The sequence below is a fragment of the Lissotriton vulgaris genome, chromosome 8, assembly GCF_964263255.1.
Source record: "Lissotriton vulgaris chromosome 8, aLisVul1.2, whole genome shotgun sequence".
Taxonomy (NCBI): Eukaryota; Metazoa; Chordata; class Amphibia; order Caudata; family Salamandridae; genus Lissotriton; species Lissotriton vulgaris.
The window spans coordinates 575,440,020-575,453,957 of record NC_141696.1 but is presented as its reverse complement, the minus strand read 5'-3'; the positions used below and the strand labels follow the sequence as shown (position 1 = coordinate 575,453,957).

General features: G+C 39.8%; 1 protein-coding gene across 1 annotated transcript in view; it reads right to left on the bottom strand.

Moving 5' to 3' along the window:
• The window catches only part of PIGA (phosphatidylinositol glycan anchor biosynthesis class A), a 153,746-nt gene that overhangs the window by 53,143 nt on the left and 86,665 nt on the right, over positions 1 to 13,938 (bottom strand). The window contains exons 4-5 of the mRNA XM_086934414.1: positions 5,673 to 5,805; positions 2,038 to 2,244 (exon numbers count right to left, since the gene is read on the bottom strand). Of these exons, the coding sequence (XP_086790540.1) occupies positions 2,038 to 2,244; positions 5,673 to 5,805 (340 nt within the window). The remainder of the gene's footprint in view (positions 1 to 2,037; positions 2,245 to 5,672; positions 5,806 to 13,938) is intronic.

The window sequence follows — 13,938 nt, the reverse complement described above, 5'->3', positions numbered from 1 at the left end:
AGATGGGGCCAAAAAGGAAGAGCATAGGTAGAGGGCCCTATTTATTCAAAAACACGCAGTCAAAATGGAATAATTCCAAACTCAACTCAGGATGATGCCCTGGAGATTCTCTGTGTCAAGCCTGGGTCAGGTTTTTGACAACCAAATATATCTCCATACAGTTTTCCTAAATTCTGCAATGTTTGTTTAAGTGTGGGCTCCAGGCTACAAGATAAATATTGGTCTAGTTTATTGAATAACTACAGACATTGCATCCTTAAAGAAGAGCACACCTAGCAAGAGGAGTCAGTAAGTACCATTTTGACAATGGCTCCCCTTGGAGGTTGACACCTTCTCACCAGTGGGCAATCTTGCACTTTTAAAGTCACCTGAGCTTAGAACCATCTAATGAAAAACTCCAGTTGATAGGGCAAATTTGCATAATCGGAGAGATAGGACATTAGGCCCTCAATCAGAATCTCTTGCCATTGAGGCCAGTTTGATGTTAGCCTACATTTAAAGGAATCATAATGTTGTTTCCACTTCGCGGTCCAATCAAGTCGCTGGGCTCTACCTGAGGTTGAGATTGTCTCACCAGTGAATCGCTTGACGTTTGGTTACCTTCTGTTAATGTTCAATCACAGCTGTAGATCTGACATTGAGCTCTCATCATGAAAGATAGTCTCTCTTGTGACCGGTAGTCGCTTACCATGATCATCTCCTCTACATTCAGGTTTACTCAACCAGCGCATTAGGTGAGGAAAAATGAACAAGTTCAAAGGGATCTTAACACTGGCATGAGAGATAGTCCAGCAAGCACTCTGGTCCCAGTTGATCCCCCAAAACCCGATTGTACAAATGTCTTCAACCAGTATAGCACAAGAAATTGTTATTATTGAAAATATCACAAAGATGAATACATCAACAAGACGCAGTAACAAATGTTACCCTCTGCAAGGCAATCATGGCTATACAAGTGGTCACTTTTGAACTAGAAGTATCCACCTGCTTGTTAGGAAAGGACTATGAATAAAGCAAAACAAGTCACAAAAACAAAGTTGTAGGCTGGAGAAATAAAATGTTTTAAAGATTTGCTAGCTATGATGATTTCTTGTGATGATTAACCTGACCGGGGAAAACAGCAGGTACCTTCTTTCAAAGATAAGGATAGGCCTTAGACAGTAGGGAAAATCTTCTACAATTTGCAGACAGTGAGTATTCTTGTCTACCTTTCCACTGCCTACTGTATTATGAGATGGTAAGAGAATTAGAAACCACAGAGCTGGAATCATTGTAACAGCTCATGCTTGCAACAAAAAGTTTATTTGTTTCAAAGAGTTGACTAACTACTGTGCTCTCGTCAATCGTGATCTAACATTTGCTGGGATAATCAGCTGAAGAGCAAGGGCAATCATGGTCTTTGGACAATGTCTGATCAAGGATGTCACTGATTTATTGGTATAGCTGTTTTTATGTTCACATGGTGAGTATTTGGAGTTTACTGGGCAAGTAAGGAAGACAAAATACCAAAGGATTTCTCTTCCCTGTCATGCAAAGCAGCTTCAATTTCCCTTACTGTCTCTTCTGTGGAGTATCAGAAAGAGAGGTGCAATACTATATTGGGTATTACTGTGGGTGGATGGGCACATGCGATCAGGAAAAATGCCGTCACTCACAGTCAATGGCCAAAATGGCTGACAAACTGTCCAATGCTGTATGCTGTGGAGGGTGGAAGCAAAATGTGAATAACAGATACACAGACCAATGGATGGGCAATTCGGACCCAAAACCACTGTATATGTTTTTGCATTTTAAATCATTAATGTTTTTGAATATATAAGGCTAACAAGAGAGTTCTAGACTTCAACTAAAAACACTAAAGAGCACTAGGGAATGTAGGGGAAGGGGGAACAGTGGTGGCCTCCTAGTTTCTTATTCACACAGCTTTAGAAAACAAATTGTCATTCTCTCAACTAAGTGGCATTGTGACAATTTATTGCCAAAAGAAAAGGGAAAAACATGAATGTATGGTGAATAATTAAACTTGGGTACACTTACTTTTTCTGTTCTCGCTGCCACATTTCTCCAGGTATATAAACTCTTCACATTGTTGTGAATTGATTCAGGGCTTGGCAATCTTCCTGTCCTCAGATTGTCAATTGCCTTTTCTAATCCATCACACAAAGATTTTACTGATGGATCACACAGGATAACTAGACTTTCAGGTAGCACCTCTGGAATCCCGCCTACTCTTGTACTCACAACCTGTTGAAGAAGCAATTTTATTTGCTTTAAATATGTCCAAATAATTAAAACTATATTCTAATATAAACAAAGAAATGACAAGCTCCAATGACTGTATTATGGTTCTCATAAAAAGTACTATGAATATTATGAAAGTAACTGTATCTACACACACCTTCTAAATACAAAAGCACAAGTAACACAATGTTCCATTTCCGAAGCATTATATTTTTATGTGCCCAACTACAAGCCTTTCCGCATTGGTTGAAAGACAAATGGATGTCTGTTGGAGTTACCACAGGTAGAAGAGAGAACCCACATTCGTTCTTGCAACCCAAATGACCATCTTCTGGGAAGCTCTGGCTATTAATCAATATTTACCTCTGATGCTCAGAACATTTTACAAGTGGCACAGAGTAAACTGAAAACTGGACTCAAGCACAGCTTGTTGCAACTTGGGACAGGTGGTATAATTTTCTGAAATTAAACTAGAAACACACTACTTCAGTAAATGCGAGGAAGATTTATATTGCACCACTCAAGCTTATATGTATACAACTATACAGCTACTTAGCTCTTTTCAGTGAAGTGTAATACAATATCACAATATGATGTAAAACAATTTAAAGACTTACCATCTGTCATTAGTGATCTGTATTGCTTGATGTTCACAGATCTTAACTTTTTGAAACTTGAGAAAAGTGTATTTATAGAATTCTTTATTGCTTTCATTCCTCTGTCTATCTCTATTTAACATGGAAAAGGAAATTGTACCAACAAATGGCAAGTCACTAAGAGGGCTGTTTAAATATAGGCAAGTATCCGCCAGGTCGACAGAAGCCCTAGCATGTAGCACTGTGAACCAACCAGCATTTCTGCCTCACGGTTATCTCTGGAGAAGAAAGTGCACCCATCAATGTGACAGATACAGTTTCATCACTGATTAATACCAGGGAGGACCGTCAGGTTTTTTTGGCCTACTCTACATTCACTTTAGATTTTCAGGAGCTGTAGCGGGGTTGTTGTTGAAAGGCCCAAGAAAATATAAGCCTGACACACAGGGAACATAGGAGTAATAGGAGACTGGGTGAGATGTGTGGCATACACCACCAGGTTCTTTCTGGTGAAACATCTTACTTTCTGAGTTTAGTCCTTTAAGTCTCAAACTACCACAGCAGCACACTTTTAAAGCTCACCCTGAACGGAGGGGTGGGGACGGGGGGCTGGGGGGCACTTGGAGACTAATAGGATGTCAGGATGATGGCAAATAGCTGGGTCCAGTCTAGGATCCGTTGCCACATGTCAGCTGCAGAAAAAGGCCTTCTGTAGCTCTCTAGTGTCCCTGTAGCCTTATAACACATGGCATCTGCTTCTTTGTCCTGGGTACAACAGGGAAAGCAGATCCAATTTTCTAAGCTTTCAGTGGTTCATAAGACTCAGGTTCTGTCCTCTTGTGATCTTCCACAGATACAGGAGTTTTCCAAGAGGCGAGACTTTGATGTCAAGCAGGAACTAGGGGGGTGGGATGATTTCTGGGCATTCACTGTATAATGTGGTAAAAGTTCCCACTGCCAACCCTATCCACTTAGGCATTTACAAGATGGCCAAAGTCTATGGCCCCACTACACTAGGGCTCTGAGGACTTGGTGTGTTCTTGGGGTGTCTTATGATAATTCTACTGCCCTTCCACCCAAATCTAAAACTAAAATCCTGTTTGGGGCAGTTGCTGTACCATGAATAAAATCAGAGACAGAAGAAGTCTGGTAGAACAAAGCACCTTTTTCCAGCAACCAAAGTATGGATACACAAATTTGTTTTGGCCTCCTGTTTCCCATCCTTTCAAATGCACTACTAGGGTACCCAGCAGACCTGCCAAGGAGATTTAACACTCGAGCAGAATTTGACACTGTAGTGTCAAAAAGAGATCCATTCTGATTATTGCATGCCTGGCTGTGGGGGCAAAAGAAGAGTCCTTCCCAGATGTCTCTTAACAGATGTCTCCGAAAGATTGCTCTCTGAAGTTAATCCAGTTCACACATACAGCGCAATTGACCATCCTGCCAGAAGAACAGAAACAATTCCCTAAACTCAAGGCCTTTTTCCTGCTCTGGCTGCAGTTTTCATACCTCAACAAAGGACTATTCAGCTGCCAGCTGGAGCTCATGCAAAGGAGTCTCCGGAGGTTTTAGGCAGAGAAAAGATAACTTTCAAAAAGTAATAGTAAAATGTGTTCTTTCGATTAAAATGTATTGTGAATAGCGATTAAAAAGGGCTTGAATTATATTTCTAGTAATTTCTTCACCAACATTAGCAATATTAAATGAAATATTGCAACCCAGTGTTTTCCTATGGAACAGCCTGCCTTGATACAGTGAAAATAGCTTGTGGGGCTTTTTCAATACAGGGGCATGTTTACCATTTGTTTTTTTTACAGGTTATACTTTTAAATATCATGCATAATAACTCAGCGGTACTGAAGGGTCATAGTAACCACATACATCCTCTGAGATTATCTTATGGTACTTTCCTCAAGTCTAGGATACCACCCGAATAAAGGTGGCATATCCTAAGGCTTTTTAAGCATTGAACTAGATCCAAGTGTTTTATTCAGAGTAAATTATTTCGAAGAACTCCCTCAGGTTAGTCCCAACCCTGAGGTTGAGTCCTCCCTGGCAGTATCATAATAACAGGGTGGAACGAGGTAGCAAATGATGAAGCATGTCACATTAAGCAAGCACGCAAGCAAGCCTACCTTGTCCAATTCTTGGAATTGGCCATTTCTCTGTAGGGATATTAGCAGTAGGTACATTGACTCAAACTAGAGCTTGGGGAGAATTCCCTAAGCACGCTGAGGGTGTCATACCAATTTTATGTTTGGAGTGTTACTAAGAGGCAAGCGTGAGGCTGGTGTATTGCCTCTTTCGCTCTCTTAAGTATTATATGGTTGTTGAACCAAACAAAAACTGTGCAGTTCTGCTATCTTTATCTTAGCAAGATGCCATCTTCCTCTCTCAGGCTGCTCATATTTGCAAAATGCTGTATAGGGATTGGTTCCCTGATTCACATCAGAAAAGGGGCATGGTGCGGCGAAGGCAAGGGTAGGCCTTCCTGGGCTGTTATTTACATGTGCATTTCAGTGTGTAACCAAAGGACAATAAATAGTAAAGATCTAAATTCTGTGATATTTGTAAGCCATAGTTTCAGAACAAGGATGTTTGTAAAAATATCCAGTTTAAAATCCTTGCCAACCTCTTTACGGAGTTCATTTTCAAACTTTTTGTTTCAGAAAACCCTTGATCCGGTAATAGAAAACTATTTAGAAGGTCAAGTTCCCGTCTAGCCACAGCTAGGTGCTTATAGTATTTTGCAATGCAATTTATATACCATTATCATAGGGAGGCCACATAAGTAGAAATGATTGCTGCATCAATCTCAAATAAGCAACTCACCTGTAAACCACAGCTGGCTGCTTCCACAATTGCCATACAGAAGGCTTCAGTTAGAGAGGTATTCAGAAAAATGTGTCCCTGAACCAAGACATTCGGAACATCTTTATGTTCCAAGGCACCCAGCAGCCGAACCCTACAAAGGTAAAAAGAAGATAGTTGAAAGATATGCATATTAAAATATTGCTTTAAGTCAAAAGCCGTTGAAAATATAGTATTCGAAATGTAGTGCAATACCGCTCACCTCCAGAAAATGGAGGTTATGCTCAGTTTTTTTTTCTGCAACAAGATAGGACTCATTTTACTGAGCACAGAAGGAGCACATGAGGGGCAGCTGTACCTTACTACGAAGAACAGGGTTACCCATTAAAATATTTCCTACAGATTGGTCCTTTATCATCCGCAAACTTCAGCAGGGAGGAAGAAATACTCAATTTACTGCTAAAACATTTTGACTGGATGAATATGAAAATTCATCCACCCTGCTCTCTGCCAACTGCTTCTAGTTGCCTTTTCTATTTTATCCTTGGTTCCAACAACGTGTCTGTTCACAGAGATCCCCTTAGACTCAAATCTTGTTTTTAATATAATTAAGACTCCCTGTTTTCCATTTTTACAGATACATACAGACAGAAAACAATGTGTTTTCTGCCTGCATTTATTGTTAAAAGTGGATCCATACAGAAAATTGTGCTCCTTTAAAATGACTCTTTATGCTGTCTTTGATGAATTATAGGCCAGCAGCTGAGCATATGGACAGCCTGGGAAATTTAAAAAACAGGATGAAATGTATTTAAATAACGGCATGTGTCGACATACATTTATGGTATAATGCCAGTATTTACCAGTGGATGTATTGTTAGGTAATATTTGACAGCTTAAATAGCTAAAACACGACAGACATGAAAGTATGAGTGCACGTCTATCAGTTAGATAAATATGGAAATGAACAGCTTTTCAACTTCATTTATACGCAAAAAACAAAATAAATATGAATACAGATAAAATGGCCCAAAAATAAATATGGATAAATACAGACGGAAATGTCAAAAAAATAAATACCATAAAACCAGGAGCCCTAATAATAATAATCAACTTCCACGCCAAAATGCGGAGCCATTACAGAAACTGGATAAGGAAACACTGTGCAACAACGATAGATACATCTTAGAATCGACCACTGCAAGAGGTTACATCCTAAATCTATCTATGCTTTTTTTTTTTATTTTAAAGGAAGAGGATCTTGTAGTAGGAAGAAAAAAGTTCGCAGAATGGGGAGGATTGGTGGGTCTGTAAGGAATCTGCGGCTAGACTATTTCTCTACTAGATAACGTGTTACCAAAATAAAGTAACTTGTCCATTTGATAGAGACATGTCGTCGCAGATTCATTACCTTAGAATTAGATACCAAAGCAACACCATCCTTGGAGGTGGGTCTGTGAACTGCCCTTAACAAAAAATTCAAATATAGAACTAACGGGTCTATGAAAGCCCGAAAGAACCAGCGGTACGAGAAAATATGTGAGAATAAAAAATAAACCTTACCAGAAGAATCACAGATAATAACAGTAAAAAGAGACACGGAATGGGCAAGCAAAATCCACAGCAATAGAAAAAAAAATGTCAAAATACACCAACCAATATGATCCTATATTACTCAGACTCAAGGTAGGAATTAGAACCATAAATAAGTGAATCCCGTAATCAACAGGGCCACAGTAAAGCTCCATCTATCCACACCAAATGATTCTATCCGGGGTGAAAACAGCAAGAAGAAACCTGGAACACATGTTCAATTAGGGAAGTGGGAGTCATACTTCCACTACAAACCCACCAGGACCAAGCAAAAAACAGAGTCCCGTCCTGGAAGAACTGCAGGCAGTGGAACCCCCTAGAAACACCCAACAGGGAGGACCCACAGCACGGTGGAGAAGAAAAGCAATGCATGTAGAAATAGCTGAAAAAGGTGACATGGAGTTTGTGTTACCCAAAAGAAATACAGACATGAGTATTGAGAAGATTATATAAATATATAAACAGGTCCTCAACGCTAAATATGCCGAAGTTTTAAAGAGTCAGGTTTTATGTTGGTATAGATTTATTGACGACATTTTTTTAATTTGGCGGGGATAGGAATCATCTGCTCAGAGATTTGTGGACAATATTAATTGCAATGTTTTGAATTTGGGTTTTACTGCGCAAATGAGCAGGTCTACTATTAATTTTCTTGATGTTGAAATTTATATTGTAGACAACATCATAAACACAAAATTACACCGCAAGGCCATGGCGGGAAACACAATGTTACACGCCACCAGCCATCACCCAGTACACCTCATCCGGAGCATCCCCTACGGGGAGATGCTTCGGATACGCAGGATCTGTAGTGATGATCAAGAATGCAGAAAGGCGCAGGAGGCGAATAAACAAAGATTCCTAGAGAGGGGGTACTCAGAAGTGGTTTTAAACAAACAAAGCAATTAAGAGAACAACTGACCTAAAGCAAGCAGTAGACTTGGTGGAGCGCAGTAAATCTGTAATCAATAAAGATGACGCTCCCACCAGACTAATTCTCTCCTAGAGCCTTCAGCACAAGGCCATATGAAAAATAGTGACAAAAAATTGGCCCTTGATTAGGAGTGATCCGGTCCTGAACACCCAAACCACCAGGTCACCAACGCTAACTTTCAGAAAAGCTCCTTCCATGAGCAACACCCTGGTAAAAAGCAGTCCAGAGGTGATTGTACCAACTAAGTGGTTAAGTCCGAAAGGGGGATTCAGGAAATGCAAAACATGTCGAGCCTGTAAATATGGAAAAAACATGGAGTATAGCACTCCATTCAAGCCCAAACCAATACCTATAATGAAGGATCTAGACTGCAAAACAGAATTCGCAGTATATGTATTGGAGTGTACATGCAAGCTTAGGTATGTAAGAAGAACTAAGTTTCAAGCACATAAGCGAATTCTACAACATCTGAGAGCTATTACCAACAGTGACAGGAATGTCATGGCAATAATTTACACAATCCTAATTATTATGTCATTGACAGTATCCTACCTCAAAAAAGAGGCAGACACCGGGAAGCATTATTGCGCAGACTGGAGACTCGCTACATCCTTGAGCTGGACAGTAAAATTCCACAGGGCTTAAATTTTACAGAAGACTTTCCCTCATGTTTATGAAAAATGTATCATACCCTAGGGAAGATAGACAAGTAATCAGGATTGGGTAGCCTAATACAAACTGACATAGATAACAAAGTAACCAGCCTTCTTACAACTTAATCTAATCAAAAAAGAAAAAAACACACAAAAATATTGTTTATACATTTTATCCTATTGCACTACTTTGCACAATGAATGGTCATAGGTATGACCATTTGCACATTTGCACATTGAACACATTGCACTTTTTTAGCCATTTAAGGAAATGGAGCATCAAGGCAAATATGCCCACTTGGGCAGTACTACCAGTTAAAGGAACGTTTACTTATACCCCTTGTTTACATTGGGCATTTGCACATTAATGAAGTATATGCTTTTTCCAATATAGGGATAAGTATACAGTAGCTGCTATATATTCGGATGTTTTTAAAGTATAGTGAAAAACCAAGTAATAGAGTTTTTTATGTAATGACTTTTTAACATTTGAGTGTAATCTGTAAATAATGACTTAGTTAATATTTATTTATTTATTTATTGGCTGTCAATGTTTACCAGTGGCTGAATTCGGGGTTGACAATAATGCTTTTAATGTTCTTTTAACATTGAGATATTAACGTTCCTAATAGTATGTTATCAATTTCCATGCTAATGAGAGAAACACTGTTGATTTAAAGGGATGACACTCCTCATGTGAGCAAGGGCACTGAGCTGCCCGAAACGAGTCATGGCGGTGGTGCAGGGCGAAATTAAATAAAACACATATCTGCACCTGAATCTGCATCCGTCCTTTTGCATCTGACACTGCAAGCGGAAATATATATATATATATATATATCCACAGGTATGGCTCAAAACAACTTGTAGTCCAATGGCGCTCATCCACCGGTGCCGACTTCAAAGCAGAGCCCCGCTTTCATAAATTCACCAAAAGCTATCAGCCGATAGCGCAAGTCAGCACTCAACACCAACGCGTTTCGCAACTCACTGTTGCTTGATCACGTGATCAAGCAACAGTGAGTTGCGAAACGCGTTGGTGTTGTGCGATGCATGCTGCTTCCTGATAAATAAACCGTGACGATTTGGGAAAGAATTCCTGTGTTGAGTGCTGACTTGCGCTATCGGCTGATAGCTTTTGGTGAATATATATATATATATTATATATATATATATATATATATAATATATATATATATATATATACCCAGAACTTCGTTGTCCGCCCCAAGGAAACAGGAACCAGAATAACGAAACTGACCCAAACAGGTAGATTTCAGCGCTTATTTATTTTTGTGCACCCTCTTGTCCGCCATGACGCGTTTCGGGCCCTGGAGCCCTTGATCACATGACATGGTCGAAATTCACCTCGTGATTTGTAGTGCAGAAAAGGTCACATGTTCCCAGGCCTATAGAAATAAACAAAATACTTCAGCCTAATCCGAACTTTTTAACAATGGCTTTTTCAAAGTTCTTTACATTTCCTTTTTCATTCTTAGACTTTCCCTCTATGTTTGCTACTCCACGGTTATGTGCAAAATTCACAATAAATAGAATAAATATTTAGAATATATACATAAATATGTGCAAATTTGCAAAACATATTATATTAAATATTTATCAGCGTATCAGTTTCAATACATATAAACCCCAACATCAATTTTCATATTTCATTAAATATTTACACATATCCTTCAAAGTATTTATAAAACCAATTTTATAAAAAGGATGATTTTTGTGCAAAGTTGGCAAATTAAAGTGCATATTGTATAACTGAACTCGCTTCTATGTGGAATTTGGCACTCTAAGAGGGATTGGAAATACTGCCCCAGTGGGCATTGTCATTTTACGGATTACTGCTTCCATACAGCTTGGGAATTTTTGTGTTGTTCCTGCACACTGAAAAGAAATTATGTGGTTTCCCCCTAAATATGTGATTGAATTAATAACTTTTAAAACCTGGCAGTACTAGATTTTTTAGTTAGTTTGACGACTTTTATACCCCAGAATCTCTTTTTGGGCTTATGCATCTCCTAATGATTCATACCTCTTGTCCTATGATGTTATTCTACTTGCAGACAAGTGTATAAATCCTCCGTCGCGTTGAGACCATTTGGTGTCTTGGTATCGAGCTCCAGAATGTAACGGGTTTCCAGTAATCTTAAACGGGCTTCTCTGTTCCCCCCTCTTCGTAAAGGTTGTACCATGTCTATTGCAAAATATTTCAGGCAGTTCACATCCCCCTTGTGGCATAAATGTACATGTCTCGCCACAGGGTAGGCTTCGTCTTTGTTGGTTACTGCCCTCATATGTTGCAATATGCGCTTGTGAACTTGTAGCTTGGTGCTACCAACGTAACACAGTCCACAAACGCAATCCAACACATAGATAACATGATCTGACTTACAAGTTATCTTCTTGGTGATAGGAATTTCAGCCTCACTGAATGGAGAGCTGTATGTTGTTTTATTCTTACCTATGGTACATGCCTTGCACACGGCACACTTTAGGAAACCCTTGCTTTTTCCTAGCCAGTTGTCCCTGGTTAGTACTTCTGGACTGCTCTTGACCAACATATCACTCATGGAACGGGCGCGACGATATGTTATTGCGGGATAATTTGCCACCGTTTTTCCAATTACAGGGTCCCCTGTGATTATATGCCAGTTTCTCTTGACAATTTTTTGTAACTGCCTGTGTTGGCGACTATATTCCATAATTAGTCTAGGCTGGCTACCAGCATTATTTGCCGCTACATGTTCTGCCCCCACACCTTCTTCCGCAGGCGGGACTAATCCTGCTTTGTTAGCCCTCTCCATTGCTTTTAACACCAAACTTTCTGTATAGCCTCTTTGTGCAAATCTTGTTTTGCTCTCAATTTGTGCTGTTGAGCAAGCGGCATCTGTACTACAGATTCTTCTAATCCTCAGCATTTCCCCATAGGGGATACTTCGGATTAAATGGTTGGGGTGCTGGCTAGAGGCATGGAGGATTGTATTGCCCGCAGTTTCCTTACGATGTAATTTGGTCTGCAGTCCCCCTCCTTCTATATAAACCTCTACGTCTAAAAAATTGACTTTGTTCTTACTTATAGTCTCTGTGAAGTTCAGATTCAATTCATTCTTGTTGATGTCACTCATGAATTGTTCTGCTTCACTCGTTGACCCCTTCCATATTATAAACAAATCGTCTATGAATCTGTACCAAGCTACCACTTTGTTGGACATGATCTCCTCAAAGGCATTGCCCAAGACCTGCTCCTCCCACAGCCCCATGTGTAGACATGAGTAACTGGGGGAGAAGCAGGCCCCCATTGCCACTCCCCGCAGCTGCTGGAACATTTGATTTTGGAAGAGAAAATAGTTGTTATTTAAACACATTTCCAACATCTCTAACAACATCTTGTTATGTTCCAACATACACACTGGTCTTTTGCTGAGAAAATGTTTGACTGCCCTCATCCCATCTGCATGGTTGATGCTCGTATAGAGAGCAGTTACATCTAGTGTGATCAATAGATATTCATTTTTCCACACAATAGATTTAATTTTCTGCAAGAAGTCCATAGTGTCTCTGATATAAGACGGCAGGGATTTTACAAACTCCTGAAGGAAATGATCGATATATCGGGACACATTTTCAAATGTCCCACCGCGTGCCGAAATAATGGGCCTACCCGGTGGCCTAATACTGTCCTTGTGGATCTTTGGGATCAGATAGAACACCGGGATTGTCGGATGATTGGTCTTTAAAAATTTCAACTCGTCTCCACTCAGGAGTCCTTGGCCTCTCCAGGAGTAAAGTTTTGTATTTAACTTTTCCCATGCTTGTTTGAATGCCTGTCGATCACTTCTGCTATAGCACAATCTGTCGCCCAGTTGTTTAAGTGCTTCCTCCAGATAAAGGTGCATTGGCCAGAGGACGATATTGCCCCCTTTATCTGATTGCCTAATTACAGTCTTTTCATCCTCTTGAAGTTTTTTCATTAGGCTGCCAAAAGAATTATTATGAATCGTTGTTCTTTTATTTTCCATCATAGTCTTTTTGTTTAATTTCTTAATCTCAGTTGTTATCATGTAACTGAACACATCAATATTATCATGTGCCATCACCGGGTTAAATGTCGATTTAGGCTTGAATGGGGTATTGCCTGGATTGTTCGTTACAGTTGTGCTCACTGTTTCTTGAATATTATCCAAATCCCCTTCATTTAAAAGGTCTTATAAGTCGCATTGCAACTCATATTCCCTTACCGACAAGTTGGTTCCCTCCACCATATTTATATCTTGAGGCTTACGTGCTTTTTGTTTATTGACCAGAAATAGCTTCCTAAGTTTTAATTTTCTAACAATTTAAAAAAATGTCCATTCTGGTCTTGGCGTAATCAAAAGTGCATGGTGGACAAAATGATAACCCCAGTGAAAGTATTTTCTGTTCTTTGGGACTTAATCGCGTGTTGGTTAGATTCACAATAGTCATGCTTTCACTTACTTGTGAACTCAGCGGCGATTCCATCTTTTGTACGTCTTCTTTTTTGCCCCTTGATTTGGCTGTTCTGCATTTTCTCCGTTGGTTGCGCTTGGCGTTGTTCCTTTGGTTGCGCCGGAGTTGGAGGCATGGGATCTTAGTGATTTCTTGCGGTCGTGTTGCAGGCACTCCACCTCCTGACCCAACGACCGCTTTGTAAACCCCAACTGCTCCACAGTTGTTCTCTGTTCTATCTCGGAGTCGCTGCTAGGAACTGTACTGATGTCAGTAGAGGAGATCGAATGATGTTTTTGACTGGTTGTCGCCTGTGCTTGTTTCGGCGTTTTATTCGTTGTCGGGGGCTCAAACTTCCTTGAAAATGTGTAAATACGCCCATTTTGATAGTCCAGTTTGTCCCTTTGAAATTTAAATGTTTTTCTCTTTTTAATAACATCTTCTTCCTTAGCCAACCTTGTTGTCATGTCATTTTAGTTTTTTCTCCAAATCCTCCTCATTCAGTGCCTTGATTTGATAATTTAATTCTTTGATCTGTGTCTGGAGTTTAGCCCCATCGCTTTCAGCATATTGCACAAGTATCCGAATTAGGCGACTTAAATTGTCCAGATTGCATTGCGCCCAT